Source organism: Pelophylax lessonae, assembly GCF_965119305.1.
Source record: "Pelophylax lessonae genome assembly, chromosome: 1".
In the NCBI taxonomy this organism is placed as follows: Eukaryota; Metazoa; Chordata; class Amphibia; order Anura; family Ranidae; genus Pelophylax; species Pelophylax lessonae.
In genome coordinates this window covers 380,438,806-380,459,148 of record NC_138768.1, presented here as the reverse complement: position 1 = coordinate 380,459,148, position 20,343 = coordinate 380,438,806, and the positions used below count along the sequence as shown (strand labels likewise).

The 20,343-nt window shown below is 44.1% G+C and overlaps 2 protein-coding genes across 2 annotated transcripts in view; one reads left to right on the top strand and one right to left on the bottom strand.

Moving 5' to 3' along the window:
• Window positions 1-20,343, top strand: part of PLGRKT (plasminogen receptor with a C-terminal lysine) — a 473,875-nt gene that overhangs the window by 201,741 nt on the left and 251,791 nt on the right. The gene's annotated exons all lie outside the window — the stretch shown is intronic.
• Window positions 1-20,343, bottom strand: part of LOC309566301 (programmed cell death 1 ligand 2-like) — a 93,154-nt gene that overhangs the window by 61,141 nt on the left and 11,670 nt on the right. The window contains exon 2 of the mRNA XM_082271405.1: window positions 54-118. Within this exon, the coding sequence (XP_082127531.1) occupies window positions 54-118 (65 nt within the window). The remainder of the gene's footprint in view (window positions 1-53; window positions 119-20,343) is intronic.

Here is a 20,343-nt window from a genome sequence, read left to right as displayed (position 1 = left end):
CCAAAACAAGAAAAAAAAAAGTTTTTAGCTATAAATAACAAAAGGTGACTTACCTACTATGTCCGTACGGAATTCAGACATCATAAGGAGAAAAAATAATAGATATGTCATGCTTTCTCTGCAATAAAAGAAACACAAGCATAAACTCATTTCTCATGAAAACTTTGGAGATATGTATCCAAAGCTGGCCAAACACATAGACAATATTATCAAAAGTATTGGGACGCCTGCCTTTACACGCACCTGAACTTGAATGGCATCCCAGTCTTAGTCTGTAGGGTTTAGTATTCAATAGTTTTTATTGAGTTTGTACAAAACAGTAAAACAGTGAAACAAAAGAAAGGGGTAGCATACAGAAAAGTACCACACACCCCAACAGTGTGGGTAAGCATATAACACATTGGTACATTAGCATCAGAGAATGCAATATGAAGATACATAACAATATAATACACAAGGTCCCATAGCTGAGCCTCTTCAAAGGAGGTATGTGCAAAGTCCAGAAGACCAACTAAGCTGGAGGACAAGCGGGCGAGCAGAGGCCCCGCCCCCACCCCAGACACCCCAAATGGGTATAAACTGTGTCCGTGATAGGGACAATTTGTGACTTCAGTTAGTGTAAGAGACAGTTGGTAGTTAGTGTCTGTCCCAGATAGGTTTAGGGTACCCGCCATACATCCCCTAATAAAAATGTAACCCCCTGATCACCCCCCAGTTAACCCCTTCATTGCTCTGTCACAGTGTCACTATTATAGTGTACAGATCCTGTTTTTGATAACTGTATTAGAGTCACAGGTGACATCAGTTAGCGTCAGTTATCATCAATCCAGGACAGCGTCAGATTGCCTGCTGTTATTATTATATTATATATATATATTATATATATATTATATATTATAGCTGCCTGCTATTGATACAATTCGTAAGGAGATCATTGCTGTTCAGATACCTTCCATGCCTTATGCTTTATGCCCACAGGTGCGATCATTTCTTCCCTCATTCAACCCCGCCACTATAGATGAGGTTGCTAAACTACTTGCTAACATCCACTTAACGACCTGCCCTCTGGATCCTGTTCCCTCGCAAATGCTACGTTCACCTTCTGGCCCTATTCTACGCTCTCTAACCCACATCTTCAATCTCTCCCTCTCTTCTGGCATCTTCCCCAACTCTTTAAAACATGCACAAGTCAGCCCCATACTTAAAAAGCCCTTACTGGACCCAACTGATCTGAACAACCTACGCCCTATTTCCTTGCTCCCCTTTTCATCCAAACTCCTCGAACGTCTAGTCTACAACCGACTGTGCGACCACCTTGCCGAGAATAGCCTTCTTGATCCCCTTCAGTCTGGATTTCGGCCTCAACACTCCACTGAAACTGCTATCCTAAAACTGACAAACGATCTACTAATGGCCAAAACCAATGGACACTATTCTGTACTCCTACTTCTGGACCTTTCTGCTGCCTTTGATACGGTTGACCATCCCCTCCTCCTCAAAAAACTCCATGCCTCTGGTCTCCGTGACTGTACTCTTCACTGGTTGTCTTCCTACTTATCCAAACGCACCTTTAGTGTTATGTACAATTCTACTTCCTCCTCTCCTCTTCCCTTCTCTGTTGGGGTCCCCCAAGGCTCTGTTCTTGGACCCCTCCAATTTTCAATCTACACCTCCTCTCTGGGTCAGCTGATAGCCTCCCACGGCTTCCAATACCATCTGTACGCTGACGATACCCAAATCTATCTATCCACCCCTCAGCTCTCTCCCTCAGTCTCCTCACGTGTCACTAATTTACTATCAGATATATCGGTCTGGATGTCTCACCACTTCCTCAAACTCAATTCATCCAAAACCGAGCTTATAATTTTTCCTCCACCACGTTCCCCTTCCCCTGATTTCTCTGTCAATATTAATGGCATTACTATCAGCCCATCCCCGCATGCCGAGGTCTTAGGTGTTGTCCTGGACTCTGAACTCTCCTTCAAACCCCACATCCAATCGCTGTCCAAATCTTGCCGCCTCAGCCTCCGCAACATCTCCAAAATACGCCCCTTTCTAACCAAAGACACAACAAAGCTCTTAGTTCACTCCCTGGTCATCTCGCGCCTCGACTACTGCAATTCCCTTCTCGTTGGCATACCTCTACACAGGCTATCTGTCAGGGTTACCTGATCCGAGGCCTTGGTGCTGAGAGGGCTCCCCTTGCGGCTCAGTGCGGCACACCCCTGGAGATTGTACAAAGGGTGTGGCGCCCCAAGTGGCACAGGTTACCAGCTGCAGGCAGGTAGGTAGAACCAGGAGCAATCCGAGTCTTCAAGGCTCTGAAGCAGCCGGGCTACCTTGTGCCAAGGAATAGTCTCTAGTAGCGGAAACCGTGGTACAAGCCGAGGTCATGCACAGGAGACAACCAGAATAGCCGAGGTCTTGAAGCAAGCCGGGGTCATAAACGGTAGGTAACGGAAGCAAGGTCAGTGGGAGAAGCCAAGGGTCAAACCAGGAGCAGGAGATCAAACAGAATCAGGAACAAGCCAAGTCACAACAGGAAATCCAAACAGGAAACAGGAAGCACAGGAAGCTGAGAGATAATCCAGCAATGAGTCTGATCCTATGGCCACCTTTTATAGGCCATTTCCCTGACAGGCAAGCAGAGGGCTGTGTCAGTTGAGTCAGGAGCATCCATTTCTATTATTTGCAATGTTGCCAGTTCTCCTATGGCCTTTTCCCTGACAGACCAGCAGAGGGCTGTGTCAATTGAGTCAGGAGCCTCCATTTCTATTACTGGCAATGTTGCCAGTTCTCCTATGGCCATTTCCCTGACACTAACCCCCCTTCAATCCATCATTAATGCTGCCGCCAGACTCATCCACCTTACCAATCGCTCAGTGTCCGCTGCTCCTCTCTGTCAAGCCCTCCACTGGCTTCCGCTCACCCAACAAATTAAATTCAAAATACTTCCAACATCTTACAAAGCAATACACAGCTTAGCCCCTAGCTACATCACTAGCCTAGTCTCAAAATACCAACCTAATCGCTCGCTTCGTTCCTCTCAAAACCTCCTGCTCTCTAGCTCCCTCATCACCTCCTCCCATGCTCACCTCCAGGACTTTTCCAGAGCCTCTCCAAACCTATGGAACTCCTTACCCTTATCTATCCGATTATCTCCTACTCTATTAGCTTTTAGGCGATCTCTGAAAATCCTCCTTTTCAGAGAAGCCTATCCTACCCACACCTAACAAATATACCTCCATTTTCTCCATCAGCCCATCCCCCACGGTTATTGCCTTTTGTTTCACTTGACCCTCCCTTCTAGATTGTAAGCTCTAATGAGCAGGGCCCTCTAGTTCCTCCTATTTTGAATCGTATTGTAACTGTATTGTCTTCCCTCACATTGTAAAGCTCTGCGCAAACTGTTGGCGCTATATAAATCCTGTATAATAATAATAATAATCAGTTAGCATCAGTTATCATCAATCCAGGACAGCGTCAGATTGCCTGCTGCATATTTAGTAATACATTTTAACCCTTTGATTGCCAGTGACACACACAAACACACACACACACACACTAAACACCTCCATTACTAGTATAGTGTCTGAACGGATCAATATCTTTGATCAGATCAGAACTATACTAGCATCCTCAAAAGTTTAAGACAATGTTCCCAAAACGCAGCATTAGCAGGATCAAGCCTCACACAGGTATACACACAGGTACTTATTGATGGCCCTCTGCTGCGTGTGCACCTGCTGCAGCATTGCCAATGTTGAGTTCCACCTGATGGGCATGTCACAAATGTGGCGGTTGGTGGGCAGGTTGAATTCCTGTTAAATGTCAGCCAGCTGAGCACTGGCATTGTAGGACTGTCGGAAATGGCCACAGACTTTTCTGGCTTTGCCTCAAAAGATCTTGTAAGCCTGGGTACCTGTTCAAGAAAAGCTGTACCACCAAATTTAGGACATGTGCCAAGCATGGAACATGTGTCAAGTGTCCCTGTTGGAGGGCGGTGAGAAGGTTGCTGCCATTGTCGCATACAACCATTCCTGGCTCAAGCTGCCGTGTTGTCAACCACCTCTGAGCCTGCCCCTGCAGAGCTGACAGAATCTCTGGCCCAGTGTGGTTTCTGTCCCCTAGACAGACCAACTGAAGCACTTGACATCTTTTAGCAGCATGACATCTTTTAGCCTGACTGCTTGCGTAGCCCTTTGAACGCTTAGGGAGCACTGCTGATTCAGTGACAATTCAGCAGAAGAGGCCAAAAAAGGAAGATGAAGAGGAGGAGGTGGTGCAGACAGATGTGGGCAGAATCACCACCAGCACTGAACCCTGTCCTGCATCCTTCCCAGCTACCAGCAGAGTTACCCAATGCGCCGTGAAGGAAATGTAATGTCCCTGACCATGCCTGCTGGACCAAGAGTCAGCAATAATGTGAACCCTCCTGCTGACTGCTCTGTTCAACAAAGCCAAAACATTGCCTTCCACATGAAAGTACAGGGCTGGAATTGCCTTACGTGCAAAGAAATGTATTTTTGGAACCTGCCACTGGGGTACAGCACATTCTGCAAATTCACGAAAGGGGGCAGAGTCTATCAAAAGAAAAGGCAGTGGTTGTAGTGCTAGCAATTTGGCCAAGCTAGTATTTACACACTGAGCATGTGGATGGCTGGACGCTGAGCATGTGGATGGCTGGGACAGTATTTTTTTTAATGGTTCAGCAAATGGGGTAGCAAAATTTGCCTGCTGGTCAAATCAACAGGTGGTGTACTGCTAGAAGATTGGGTGCAAGTACCTGTGGCACTCATTCCTATATCATCATCCCTTTCAGTGCAGTTTTTTGAGAGGACTTGAGGTATCGTAGGGGTAGAGATCCCAGATGAGGAGCAAGGAGAAGTCTGCATTTTATTATGATGTGGGTCTTTAAGGTGATGTTGCTAAAGGACTGCATGGCAGGTCGTCATATGTCTTATCAAGCATGTGGTGCCCAAGTGGCTGGTATTCTGGCCACGCTTGATCTGCTTTAGACAGAGATTTCTGTCTCTGTCTCAAGCGGCACCCTGTGGAGCTCTGTGGTGTGATGCAATAGGGTGGCTGCCCTTAAGTCGGCCCCTGGAGGACACCCTGCCTCATGGGACTTGTGCTGCCGCCTCCTCCTGCTCCTCCTCACTTTTTTCCTCTATTCTCTCAGGCACCCAATATTGTGGGATGAAAATATAATGCTTGGGTGCAATACTTTTGTGCTTCGTGCACTCTAAACCATTTTATTATTGTTTTTATTTTTTGGGGGGGATTTTTATAACTTTTTATTATAGAGTGTGGTAAGGGAATATGGTGCTTGGGTGCAATAATTTTGTAATTGGTACACTATAAACCATTTTATTACTTTTTTTTTAATAAAGAAAAACTTAATAAAGCCAAAAAAAAGAAAACCACTGCTTATGCAGAAGTAATAGCACCTACAATTCCAAAGGGGGGGGGGGGGGACAGCAATTATGCCCTAAATAACACTAGTGCTGCTGCACCAAAAAAAAAAAAAAAACACTACTTACACAGAAGGAATAGCACCTTTGACACAAAATGGAGGACAGCAATTATGCCCTAAATAAAATCAGTGCTGCTGCACCACCAAAAAAACCCCACTGCTGATGCAGAAGGAATAGCATATGCAACACAAAAGGGAGGACAGCAATTATGCCCTAAATAAAATTAGTGCTGCTGCGCCACCCAAAAAAACCCCCACTGCTGACGCATAAGAAATAGCACCTGGAACACAAAAGCAATTATGCTCTCAATAAAATTAGTGCAGCTGCACCACCAAAAATAAAATCCACTGCTGATGCAGAAGGAATTGCAACTGCGACACAAAAGGGGGGACAGCAATTATGTCCTAAATAAAATAAGGGCTGCTGTGCCACAAAAAAAAACACTGCTGACGCAGAAGGAATTGCACCTGTCAACACAAAAGGGGGGGACAGCAATTATGTCCTAAAGAAAATTAGTGCTGCTGTGCCACAAAAAAAAACACTGCTGACGCAGAAGGAATAGCACCTGCGACAAAAAAGGGGGGACAGCAATTATGCCCTAAATAAAACTAGTGCTGCTGCACCACAAAAAACCCCACTGCTGACTCAGAAGATATAGCACCTGCGACACAAAGGGAGGACAGCAATTATGCCCTAAACAAAATTAGTGCTGCTGTGCCACGAGAAAAACCCCGCTGCTGACGCAGAATGAATAGCACCTGCGACATAGAAGGGGGAGTACTAAGATGGCAGCAACAGAACCTGATGTTGCAAAAAAATGGGATCAGTGGGGTGACACAGACGTGATTTATACACCAACACTTTAGTGGCCCCACTACACTGTGTTACACAAGAATCAGAAGACAGCACTACACTGTGTTACACAAGAATCAGCCCTACACTACACTGACTGCAGTACACTATGTTACACAAGAATCAGCCCTAAACTACACTGCACTGACTGCATTAAATATGAAAGCACAATCCACTAACAACCTGCCTAATCTCCACTCCTAATCTCCACTAACACACTACACACGGCTGCCGTGTAAGCTTCCTTATATAGTGTGGGGCATGGACTTAGCCCCTAAGCAATGATTGGCTAAAGGCACCCTGCCTTTGGCCAATCATGGCTCTGACAGGACATTGTGTTGTGATTGGCTGAAGCATACAGGTCATGTGCATGCTTTGGCTAATCACAAGCACTTAATGCACTGCAATCGCGCAATGCATTATGGGGCGCTCATCGGCGGGCAAACTTTCCGCCGAGCCCTACATTTTTTAGTGTGTTCAGCGAACACGCGCTGTTCGAGTCGAACTTACACTCGCTTTGAATGTTCAGCCCATCACTACTCCAAGCTATTTGCTGAGAGGCATGTTGAGTTCATGGAATATTTTACATTTTGCCACAAGTTTTGGGAAAATTACAAAAAAATTTTTTTTTTTTTTTTTTACACAAACTCTTCGCTTAAATGATATATTGCTCTATCATGCCATAGCTATATGTGAAATTCTGATACTCTTATGTGTTACTGCTGCCACTAACTCTTCTTAGGCCCCTTTCACACGGGCATTCCGATCAGGTCCGCCTGTCAGTTTTTCAGGCGGACTTAATCGGACGCTCCATGTACCTCTGTGGGGCAGTGGATGTCAGCGGTGACATGTCTGCTGACACCCACTGCTCTGCGATCCTGTCCATGAAATCCAGACAGATGGAAACCCTATTTTCCATCGGTCTGGAGAATCGGATAGGATAGAATCGGATGAAAACAGACAGGCGTTCCATTTTCATCCGATTTCCTATAGAGAAGAGCAGGGGTCTGACATCTGGGTCTGTGCAAAGTAAGCGTAAAAGGACCTGTCATCCGCCTGCTCAGCGGGGAGCCAAACGGAGTCCGCCGGGCGTACCGCCCATGTGAAAGGACCCTTATTCAAGTTTAAACCTACAGTAATCAGTAAAAGATGATCCACAACTCCATACATGCTCATCAACCTTTTCAAATTCATTGATACCCCATAAAAAACAGGTAGATACAGCAGATGTTAACGCATTCCAGCAAACATCATTTGTACCTACCTGTTTTTTGTGGAGTATCAATAAATTTAAAAAGATTGTAGAGCATAGATGGAGTTGCGCATCATCTTTTACTGATTATCGTGTTGGCAGCTGAGCGACTGCTTATCCTGCACCTGACAGCTCAGGGGAACATTCAGATGAGGGTAGTAGCACCTTTTTCTTTCTTTTTCTTTAAACCTACAGTGCCTGCAATACCCCGATGAAGGGGCAGAGACCCTAAAACACGTGAATGACCCAGCAGAAGCAGTACTTGGGATCTGCAGTCTCTCGTCTCCTTCTAAAGACTATATTGTGGCTGGTAATAAGACATTACTGAGGAGGTTTACCTTTGTGATCAGTTCTTTTAGGAATTTTCCTTTTGTCTACCTTTTGAAAGATCTTGCAGTTCTGGTAGAGAACAGTTCTCGAGATGCCTGAGTTATTGCGACATGTCTGCTATACCCCAATAGAATGTAAGTGCAATGGATTTTCTCTTTTTTTTACCTTTATTAAAGTGACTTTCTGCATTCTCTATTTCTACTTTTTAGGTGTTCTTTTCAATATTACCTCTGGAATAGTACAGAACTACACAGGTAGAACAGCATTTGATGAGGCCATGCTGATACCAGGTAGGTGCATTCCAATAATGCTATTATGTACTCTATAAACTTGCAGAGTCATCCTTGACAACCAAGAAAGTTTGTGTCAGTGGAGGACACATAAAATAGAGGACTACATTGTACAGCAATAAGCAGTGCACAATATTTACGATAACTTCAATGATGAGAAATACTGAAACTGAAAGGTATTTATTCCCTTAAAATGCTTCCCCACTGAGCATCTGTTCTACAGGCCACATGAAATTGTAAACCAGTACAACAAGCTGTTCACAATAAAAGACACACTTCAAGAAGAGTGAAAGAAGAGTTACATTTTGGATAGGTTATAACCCCTGTCAGTTTGTTTTTTTGCCTTCTGTGTCCCATTGGGGAGATTTCCCTTCACTTCCTGTCCCATAGCCAAACAGGACGTGAGAGGAATTCCTTACAAAGTAAGGGAATCCCTGGTTGTCACCAGAACTATTGTCGTTGGGATTTTCTTTCAGTTTTGGGAAAACAATAAACACGACAAACAGAGAGTGAATCTCCCTAACAGGCGCACAGACAGCAATAAAAACCTGACAGGTGTTTTAATCGTAAATTAGAAAAAAGGAGTGCGCTATCTAAACCAAATAAGTGACACAATAAAAATTGTGACAAAAGTAAAAACACAATATGAAAATGAATACAATGAAAATGTGAACAGCCTACACATGTGCATATATATATTCCATGTAACAATATTGTGAAGTGACACAAAACAGGCACAAATGTGATAGTTCTAATGGTGAAAGAGAAAGCAAAAAGGCTTTCACATAAAAAAGTCCCATAAACATGAATATTAAATAGTGATGTATAACGAAACAGTCTCTTGAACGAATGAAAGCTGAGAAAATTTGCCAGAGGAAACTCTTCCAAGTGCTGCATGCAACCCCAACGTGCTTAAACAAAAATGGGTGGCTGCTTACCAGAGACACACAGTCTCAAGGCCTTCAGAGATAATACACAGCATAAACTCATGGGATGTCACTCGTCCCAGCTGACAATGAGTCCCTATGGATCCGGCAATCCACCGATCAGAATGCTCTACCTCTGGGGGCTGGATGGACCATACCATAACCCCAACACTCCAGAGATCGAAGCTTGTTATTAAAAAGGAGAAGCTAATAGTGCATTACCTCCTATATAAAAACGTACTTAATAAAAAGTTGCACTTACATTAAAAATCTTGACACAAGCAGCATATCAAGAGAGCACAGCCGCCTGCAGTGCGGTCCGTGCATGGTGATGACATGGCTGGCTCCACCCGATGCGTTTCCCCTCAGAAGGCGTCAACTGGGATTGGAGTACAGTGCGCGACGTCACGTTCAGACTATTTATGACATTGAATCTAAAGACTTACGGTGACATACAAAGGAACCCTGGACTACGGGAAAATTACTACTTCTGTTTCAATTCCCTGTCTCACTCATGAGAATGTGAACGCCCAATCGAAAAAAAAGGGGACAAGAGTTAGGCCCCTTTCACACTTATGCAACGCGATTTTACAGCGATTTTGCGGCGCGATTTTGACGCGACTTTGCTGCGATTTTGACGCGATTTTGAAAGCAATGGCTATGGCTATGGCTCAAAAAGCAATCAAATCATGGCAAAGTAGTGCAGGAACTACTTTGAAGTCAGTGCGACTTCAAAACGCACTGATATGAATGGGACTCATTGAAAATAATGGAAAACGACTTGTCATGCGATTTTGCGGTCCAAAATCGCAGGACAAGTCGCACTAGTGTGACCAAATAGTAAAATTAGCAGAGACTACAAACTAAAAGGCATACCAAAAAGTCAAACAAAGAAATTTTACAAACAAAATAAAAAAAAAAAAAAGTAGCCCCAATTAGGTGTTTTAATCCCCCTCCACTCTATCTGAAACTAAAAAAAGTTTGCCTTATACTGTACTTGAAAATGGAATTTACAAGTTCTGTTTATTCCTATGGGAATGTAAAGCCTATGCAAAATACTTAAAACTACTTCTATCATATGGCAAGACAACTTTTTGGATCCCCTAAAATGTATATATAAACTGCACCAAATATAACATGCCCTTGCCATTGCCTGTCACTGCAACTTTGTCTGTCATTACACCAATACTACGCAAATCGAGTGAGTAGCTATGACTCATTTGTATGCTAACATCCATCCATCATCCAATGATTGGTGGGCAAGCTGGGGTCGGCCGCAATGAGAGTGAGTGGAGCTGTCAAAATGAAGCACTGATGTGGGGTGGGGGGGGCCGATATGTGGGGCTCCGCCCCTTTGTCCTGTTTACTTTATACACAAACAGCTGCTGGCCAGGGAGGAAGGTGGCAGGGGGCGGGACTGATTGTAACTACTGTATGTGCATCCACAGCAGTGTATAATAAACCTGAATTATAATAAACATGAATTATACACCGCTGTGGGTGCACATACAGTAGTTACAATTAGTCCCGCCCCCTGCCACCTTCCTCCCCGGCCAGCAATGTATACACGCCACCGATGCCAGCTGGAACAAAGGGGCGGAGCCCTGCATATCAGCCCCGCCAATCCCCGACATCACTGCTTCAATTTGACAGCTCCAAACACTCTCATTGCGGCCGCCCCCGACTTGCCCACCAATCCCTGTCTTGGATAGATGTGACACTGCTGAATGTCCTGCTCGGCTGCACTCATTTATGTTCCATCTGATTCTTCCCTCGGCTCCTGTATACTGCTAATCAAGATTTTAAGATAAGTATGCAATGTTTAACTAATTGGTGTCTTTGCAGTTTAACTAATTCCTGAGCTTTTCACCCTGTACAATGCACTCCTAAACCTTGCACTCCGTACAATGCATTCCTGACCCTTGCACCCAGTACAACGCAATCCTGACCCTTGCACCCCGTACAACGCATTCCTGAATCTTGCACTCTGTACAACACATTCCTGAACCTTGCAGCTCGTACAATGCACTCCTGAACCTTGCACCTTGTACAACACACTCCTGAACCTTGCACCCCGTACAACGCATTCCTGAACCTTGCACTCCATACAACGCACTCCTCAACCTTGCACCTCGTACAATGCACTCCTAAACCTTGCACCCGTACAACACAATCCTGAACCTTGCACTCTGTACAACGAATTCCTGAACCTTGCACCCCGTATAACGCACTCCTGAACCTTGCACCCTGTACAATGCACTCCTGAACCTTGCACTCTGTACATAACGCATTCCTGAACCTACACTCTGTACAATGCATTCCTGAACCTTTCAGCTCGTACAATGCACTCCTGAACCTTGCACCATGTACAACGCACTCATGAACCTTGCACCCCGTACAACGCATTCCTGAACCTTGCACTCCATACAACGCACTCCTCAACCTTGCACCTCGTACAAAGCACTCCTAAACCTTGCACCCCGTACAACACATTCCTGAACCTTGAACCCTGTACAACGCACTCATGAACCTTGCACCCCGTACAACGCATTCCTGAACCTTGCACTCCATACAACGCACTCCTCAACCTTGCACCTCGTACAAAGCACTCCTAAACCTTGCACCCCGTACAACACATTCCTGAACCTTGAACCCTGTACAACGCATTCCTGAAGCTTGCACCCCGTACAATGCACTCCTGAACCTTGCACTCTGTACATAATGCATTCCTGAACCTTGCACTCTGTACATAATGCATTCATGAACCTTGCACCCCGTACAACGCACTCCTGAACCTTGCACCCCGTACAACGCACTCCTGAACCTTGCACCCCGTACAATGCATTCCTGAACCTTGCACCCCATACAACGCACTCCTCAACCTTGCACCCCGTACAACACATTCCTGAACCTTGCACTCTGTACAATGCATTCCTGAACCTTTCACCCCGTTCAACGCACTCCTGAACCTTTCACCCCATTCAACGCACTCCTGAACCTTGTATCCCGTACAATGTACTCCTGAACCTTGCACTCTGTACGTAACGCATTCCTGAACCTTGCACTCTGTGCGTAATGCATTCCTGAACCTTGCACTCTGTACGTAACGCATTCCTGAACCTTGCACTCTGAACGTAACGCATTCCTGAACCTTGCACTCTGTACGGAATGCATTCCTGAACCTTGCAATCTGTACGTAACGCATTTCTAAACCGTGCACTCTGTACAATTCTGGTGGGGGTGGCTGTGTAATGCAAAAGGGGTCCAGAGGTGTGGGGGGGTGGCTGTGTGATGTAAAGGGGTCCAGAGGTGTTTGGGGGGGTTGTGTAATGCAAAAGGGGTCCAGAGGTGTGTGTGTGGGGGGCTGTGTAATGTAAAAGGGGTCCAGAGGTGTGTGTGTGGAGGGCTGTGTAATGCAAAAGGGGTCTAGAGGGGTGGGGGGGCTGTGTAATGTAAAGGGGTCCAGAGGTGTGGGGGGCTGTGTAATGTAAAGGGGTCCAGAGGTGTTGCCCCCATTAAAGTGCTCTAATTGGTGTTACACTCACCTTTAATCCAGCAGCGGGCAAAGCTCCCTGGTGCTGATCTTCATGCCCCCTTCTGATTTTGGAAAGGGACGTCGTTGGGTCAAATTTACCTTGGGGCTCAACCCCTGGTCTTTTTCCTACCTAGCAACACCCCTGGGGGGCACAAAAACCAATTGGCAGTGTTAGCACTAGCAGTGATTTTTGCGCCCTCTGCTCAGCCTGCGCCTCCGGCACCCACAGGCAGCGTGCGGCTCCATTAAGGAACCACATGCACAGTACACAGGGGGAGCACCTCCCCCTTGCGGTCTGCGTAGGAGCGCCGGGTGTCATGTGACTAACCGGCGAAGAGCATGACATAGACAGCGCACCAGACATCAGGCGCCCCCCTACGCTCCCCTGCCATGACAGGAATAACGGCACGGAGGGAGGAAAGTGAGGATAGCCATTTATTGGACAGCCGGCTCTGTGAGTGCTGCATGGGATGAGGATTGCATAGGTAGGTAGATTTCAGGAAGGTTGGGAGGGTATATTGAATAAGGGAGGGGTGGCAAGGGGGCTGGAGATATTGAGGAAGCGGGGAGGTTGGCAGGGGGGGGGGGATATTAGGGAAGCGCGGAGAGCTTTGAGTGACTGCTGGAAACCTCAGAAACTTTCAATTTTCTTTTATACATTTTTCTATGGGACAGGAAGGATTAGGAAACAAAAAATAATGCTAAATACAGTATGTTTCTTTAGTTTCCCTTAACATGGTGGACTTATAAAGAAACATCACCTTTAAAAATGTAGAAAGTTAAATTTTTTGCTTTTTCATGGGGGGGGGGGGGGGGGGCCGATACAGCTCCTTGCCAAGGGCGGTGGAGACCCAAGGTACACCTCTGTTTAGCGTTAGTTAGGTTTTGCCTGAACTTCTACTTCAAGCTTTGACAAAAAAAAAACTTGGAAGCTGATTGGTTTCTATGCAGAACAGCACCATATTTTGCACTGTTCAGTTTTAGTAAATCCCACCTATTGGGTCACTGTCAATTCACGTATATACAGTCAGGTCCATAACTATTTGGACATCGACACAATTCTAATCTTTTTGGCTCTATACACCACCTCAATGGATTTGAAATGAAACAAACAAGATGTGCTTTAACTGCAGACTTTCAGCATTAATTTGAGGGTATTTACATCCAAATCAGGTGAACAGTGTAGGAATTACAACAGTTTGTATATGTGCCTCCAACTTTTTAAGGGACCAAAAGTAATGGGACAGATTAACAATCATAAATCAAACTTTTACTTTTTAATACTTGGTTGCAAATCCTTTGCAGTCAATTACAGCCTGAAGTCTGGAACGCATAGACATCACCAGACGCTGGGTTTCATCCCTGGTGATGCTCTGCCAGGCCTCTACTGCAACTGTCTTCAGTTCCTGCTTGTTCTTGGGGCATTTTCCCTTCAGTTTTGTCTTCAGCAAGTGAAATGCATGCTCAATTGGATTCAGGTCAGGTGATTGACTTGGCCATTGCATAACATTCCACTTCTTTCCCTTAAAAAAATATTTGGTTTTGCAGTATGCTTCGGGTCATTGTCCATTTGCACTGTGAAGCGATATCCAATGAGCTGTGAAGCATTTGGCTGAATATGAGCAGATAATATTGCCCAAAACACTTCAGAATTCATCCTGCTGCTTTTGTCAGCAGGCACATCATCAATAAATACAAGAGAACCAGTTCCATTGGCAGCCATACATGCCCACGCCATGACACTACCACCACCATGCTTCACTGATGAGGTGGTATGCTTTGGATCATGAGCAGTTCCTTTCCTTCTCCATACTCTTCTCTTCCCATCACTCTGCTACAAATTGATCTTGGTCTCATCTGTCCATAGGATGTTGTTCGGGAACTGTGAAGGCTTTTTTAGATGTTTGGCAAACTCTAATTTGGCCTTCCTGTTTTTGAGGCTCACCAATGGTTTACATCTTGTGGTGAACCCTCTGTATTCACTCTGGTGAAGTCTTCTCTTGATTGTTGACTTTGACACACATACACCTACCTCCTGGAGAGTGTTCTTGATCTGGCCAACTGTTGTGAAGGGTGTTTTCTTCACCAGGGAAAGAATCCTTCAGTCATCCACCACAGTTGTTTTCTGTGGTCTTCCGGGTCTTTTGGTGTTGCTGAGCTCACCGATGCGTTCTTTCTTTTTAAGGTTTTTCCAAACAGTTGATTTGGCCACATCTAATGTTTTTGCTATCTCTCTGATAGGTTTGTTTTGTTTTTTCAGCCTAATGATGGCTTGCTTTACTGATAGTGACAGCTCTAGAGCAACAGATTCCAAATGTAAATAGCACACTTGAAATTAACTCTGGACCTTTTATCTGCTCCTTGTAAATGGGATAATGAGGGAATAACACACACCTGGCCATGGAACAGCTGAGCAGCCAATTGTCCCATTACTTTTGGTCCCTTAAAAAGTGGAAGGCACATATACAAACTGTTGTAATTCCTACACCTTTCACCTGATTTGGATGTAAATACCCTCAAATTAAAGCTGAAAGTCTGCAGTTAAATCACATCTTGTTTGTTTCATTCCAAATCCATTGTGGTGGTGTATAGAGCCAAAAAGATTAGAATTGTGTTGATGTCCCAATATTTATGGAGCTGACTGTAAGGGGCTATTTCTAGGAATGTGATATTGCTGTTGTTTGCATGTCATTTTGTATCTTTTGTGTAAGTGCTAATTCTTCTGTCCTTATCCTAATATACGCTGACCTGTGTTTCTAACCCTATGTATTCTATCTGTCCTCATTTCAGACGCCTTGGCATCTTTCGCTAACAACATTTATTTTGCCCTGTTTTGTGGTTTTTCTATTGCTGTTCAAGCCCTTTTTTCCGTTATCTTTATTTTTTTATTCTTTATTCAATAAATTCATTGCAAAAAGAGGTTGATGTTCCAGGAAAATATTCACGTCCAGAACCTTTCACAATAAAAACTCAGGAGTCATATTCCCTTGTCACCTTTATGAATCATAAGCATTTAAGGCGTTGACAAAAATATGTAGTCTGCTAATGCTGACCTCACCATCTGGACAACTTCCGATTACGCATCTATAGCAAAATGATGGATCGAGTACTTTGAGTCTTCAGTTGAGCTTAATTAATTACCAAGAAAGGGAGTGCTTTTGAGAAGCTACCTAAAGATGGTGAATGTCAACACTAGAGGACCCCTTGATAACATCCCATTGGACGAAATACATCAGGGGTGAAATATTAGTGCTGACAATACACCGCTGCTCGATTCGGGGTCGGCAGTGGCTTCCTATGTAAGGATTTTATGCTACTTTTTATTGTTTTTATGTGTACATGCATCCATATTTAAACTACTACACCATGAGGATTATTTCTGGCTCCTGGTGAGCTTTATTTATCATAGCTAGACCCTGACGAGAAGTGTTGCTGGATGGACGTACTAGGTTTACTCTTCACTGGATGACAGACGCATACCTTAGGCATGCATGCTGTTGCAATGGCAGCCATCATCTCTGGGGGGTGTTCGTTTTACTGGGATGCACTGGCTGACCTCTGAGCACTTTGCTTGAAACCATATGTTCACTTCAAGAGGTGTTAGAGATGGTTTCACTTCATTGCTGCACTGGATTGTTCTAATAAGTCTTCACTGCTTCACTGGACTTTATAAAAAGGTCTTTCCGCTCCCATCATGGAGGACTGCATTCACTAATTGAGGACTTTTTTTCACTTTATATATTATCATTTCTAATGTCTTTGATAACGCCCCTTTGTAAGCGGGCGAAACACGTAGACACACTTCCGTCAGACGGCAACCACACGACGTCACTTCCTACATCTTGTGGAACGAACGCCGGTGGTGTTCCCGGAAGGAGACGTTTATCGTTTGTTTTATGTGGTTTTCAACGCTTTTATATTTTTAATATGTGTGAGTATTTTTAATCTGGCATTTGTATAATAAAATATCTTGCGGGCTTCACTATTCTTGGTCCATTCCCTTATTTTTGAGTGATTATCGAGGGGGTGACTATATTGGAGGCTGGAGGTTTGCTGACCCATCCACTTTAAAGGCTCATCCATCCTGTTGGGTAACCATAACAAAGGGCTCATATTACTTTGGAGGACCACTGCATGTTCCAGGCTCATTAACCATATAATTCTGGTGAGTGGATCCCCAAGAGGGTTTTTGAAGCACCCATCCACTGTGTGGAGCACCTCAAGCACTTTTCCTTTGATTACAGCACTTTATTGAAGTTATACTTTGAGTGGACTGTTTACCCAATTTTGGAAATTTTTTTGCACTGTAATATTTGTATTCAGCACTTTTGCACTTTATGCACAAAATTATAGTTTTGGCACCATTATTCTGTGAATTGATGTTAGTTGTCATTAGTTGTCATTATTGACGTAGCACAATTGCACCTTACATGATTAAGGCTCGGTTAACACTACGTCGCTCCGACTTAGGGGGCGACCTGTGAAGTCGCGTGCAGCGCGACTTCGGCGCGACTTGCACAGACTTCATAAAATGAATGGCTATGCAAGTCGCTCCAGGTCACCCCGAAGTAGTACAGGACCCTTTTTCAGAGGTCAGAGCGACTTGTGTTGCTCCTATTAGAACGGCTCCTATACCAGTCAATGGACCGCGACAGTGCGTGACTTGTCTGCAGGCTTAGTTTGGGCCAGAAATCTAGAAAATATCGGACCCAGACAATTGCATTTTTCAAACAGAGGTCAGCCTAAGGCTCCATTCACACCTGGGCGTTTTCAGCTCCAAAAACGCTAAAAAAAAAAACGTTTCCAAAACGCCCAACAAGTAAAATTCCATTCATTTAAATGGCCCCTGTTCACATCTGAGCGTTTTAACGCCTGAAGCAAAACGCCCAACGCTCAAAAAAGTACATGAGCTTCTTTTTGGGCAGATTACAGGCGTTTTCCATTGGTTTCTAGTCAATCTAAAAACGCCTGCACAAAAAACGCCTGAAAAAACGCCTGAAAAAAACGCCTGAAAAAACGCCTGAAAAAAACACCTGAAAAAACGCCTGAAACAAAAACGGCCAGGTGTGAATGGAGCCTAAGTGTTTCTCTCAGTAGGTGATTCATTAAATGTGCTGTTCGAAGTCATTTGGAATTGTCTGAATCATGTAGCCATGCACAGGTTCTGGGCCACTGACAGCCAGTAAGGTGTCAGGCTAGGGGGGTAGCATGACAGGTAGCCTACTTGAGTTGTGTCTAAATTTATATTATGACAGGTTCACATTACACAATAACTATTCTTCTGCACAATTGTCCACCCCAACACCCCAGCAAACCCCCCCCCCCCCCCAAGTCTTTTTCAGAGTTCTTTTGTGCAAGAACTACAAAAACAGAACTTGTAACCGATAATTTAGTGGTTACTTGGTTAAGCCACACTTGCGCACATGGATACAGATAAGAAAAGAATAACTTATTCCCCGTGCACATTAGGCAAAAAAAATAAAAATATTTATAAGCATTTCATGTTTGAAGCAGTACAAAGAATATAAGGTAAAAAAGAGATAGTCAGAGCTGGGTTTGGTAGTGTTCAAAGACAAAAAAACAAAAAATAGAGAGCAAAAGAAAGATATCCCTTTGACAAAAGGAGGCAACAGACATAAAATAGGATTAGTAGCAAAGACACAATTCAATAGGCAAACTGTAAACCGATAAAGTATAACGGCATTTTATAGTGAAAACAGATATTTGAAATCCATTGCTTTTACACATTTGCATATTACTTATTATACTAACCTATTTAGGCATACCACAATCACATACATGTAAATGAGTTGTGTACACAAAATGTAAAGTATGATGGAATGTGATGTCAAACGTAGCACATCTCCTATATCAAGTTTTTGCTTAGGACAATCAACAATCAAAGAAGTTAATGGATTTTTTATTAAAAAAAGTCATAGGATGATATATCCCTGGATGTCATCACCTTTTTCTTTGGTTGACTGCTGTAGATGTGAAGGTATTGTGAATATTGGACAAGTGAGTGTGTGTGTTTGTAAGAGGGTCCTTGTTGGATAATTTTGACGCCCAAATACAAGGCCCAACCCTCAATCTAGCCCTGCTAGAACACGATCCCACCTGTTGAGACTTACCCCTCCGCCATCTTGTGCCCTACTCCTCACCATAGGCCTTCTCATGACATTCCTGGCCATAGAGCTTTAGGCCTGGTTCACGCCTATGCATTTTTAGTGTGTTCTCAGTTTTGCAGAAACACACTACAGTCCATTTAACATGGGTTCCTATGGGTCACGTTCATCACATCGGTGGATTTTATGGAAAGGGCCAGGGACCAGAAGGTTGTGTATTTGGTTCCATAGACTTCAATGGATCAAAAATGTGTATTAAATAACGCAAAATGCACCTGGAAAACTGCAACCTGCATAGGTGTGAACCAGGCCTTGTATCAGCAAAAGGAATGTCCACATGGTATTTGGCTTCACTGCAATTCACTTTTGTTGTTCAGGTAATGGCAGAACAGTCACATTACTAGGATATACATTCCGGAGTCACTTGACATACACGGTCAATCACATAAAGTGGACAATTCACAATATTTACAAATGACAGCATGTCCAGCACCACACAGTCATCTCTGTCTAGTCTCTCATCTGTCCTGGGTCATCAGTACTCACAGGACTGTGTTCTCTGTAGACACTTCCTAGCTAGGTACACCTGCCCTGGGAACCTTCCAGAAAAGCAGCCTCATACAGGGATCTACAGCCTGGCCTGAAAGGCCTTTTGCAATCTGCCCTAGCCCCTACTCAAACCAGCACCCTACCCTGTCAAGGGCCTATGTGTGCAGGTTACATCCTCACGGGCGTGAGATGTTTGGCTCCCAGGCCCCAAGAGACTCCATGGCCCTCTCCTTCTAGCTTACATATGGATGCTGACTCACCCTTGACATCATTTGTGGAAGGGCTCTACCTAAATTGCACTCACTGTAAATTGTTAGAGCGACCTAACTGGAAACTGTGCACTAAACCTGCTCATAGACTGTATATAGCAGGGTTTCTCAACCAGGGTTTCTCCCAAGGTTGTTAGGGGTTCCTTGAGCAATGAGCAATCTCTGTTCTCACTGACTCCATTGATTTTTTTAGTCATCTGTAAGGAGGGAGCTCTTCCCAATGACCACAAATGTAAATGTAATTTCCCACTGGTTATCACACTAATGCATCATGAGTTGTAGATATCATAAGGCTGGCATATAGCAAAGCTGGCATTGCACCAGTTAAACCGGCCAGGATGGTGCATGAGCAGAAATCAAATCTACTTATGTGCAACCATAGCTCCCTATTGTGCCTGATTTGGAACAAAGTCCCTCTGTCCTTCTTTCCTCCTCATTTGTCCCTCATTTAGATCTGATGTATATAGTTGTATATATATAATTCACTTTTTATTTTCAAAAAGTGTTTCCCAGTGCTAAAACTTTTATCTAATTTCTAAATTGCTGCATTTGTAAATTTCAAAAGCCAGTAGTAGTGGTAAAAAAAGCATTTTTAGGTTTAACTAATCTTTTTTTGTATAATTCTCCTTTGAGGGGGCGTGGCAGGGGGTGTGTCCTATGCCTACATACGTTTGCTAATAGGTGTCCCTCTAAAAAGTTGGAAGGTATGCGTGCAACTTATAAAGAAAAACTTACTGG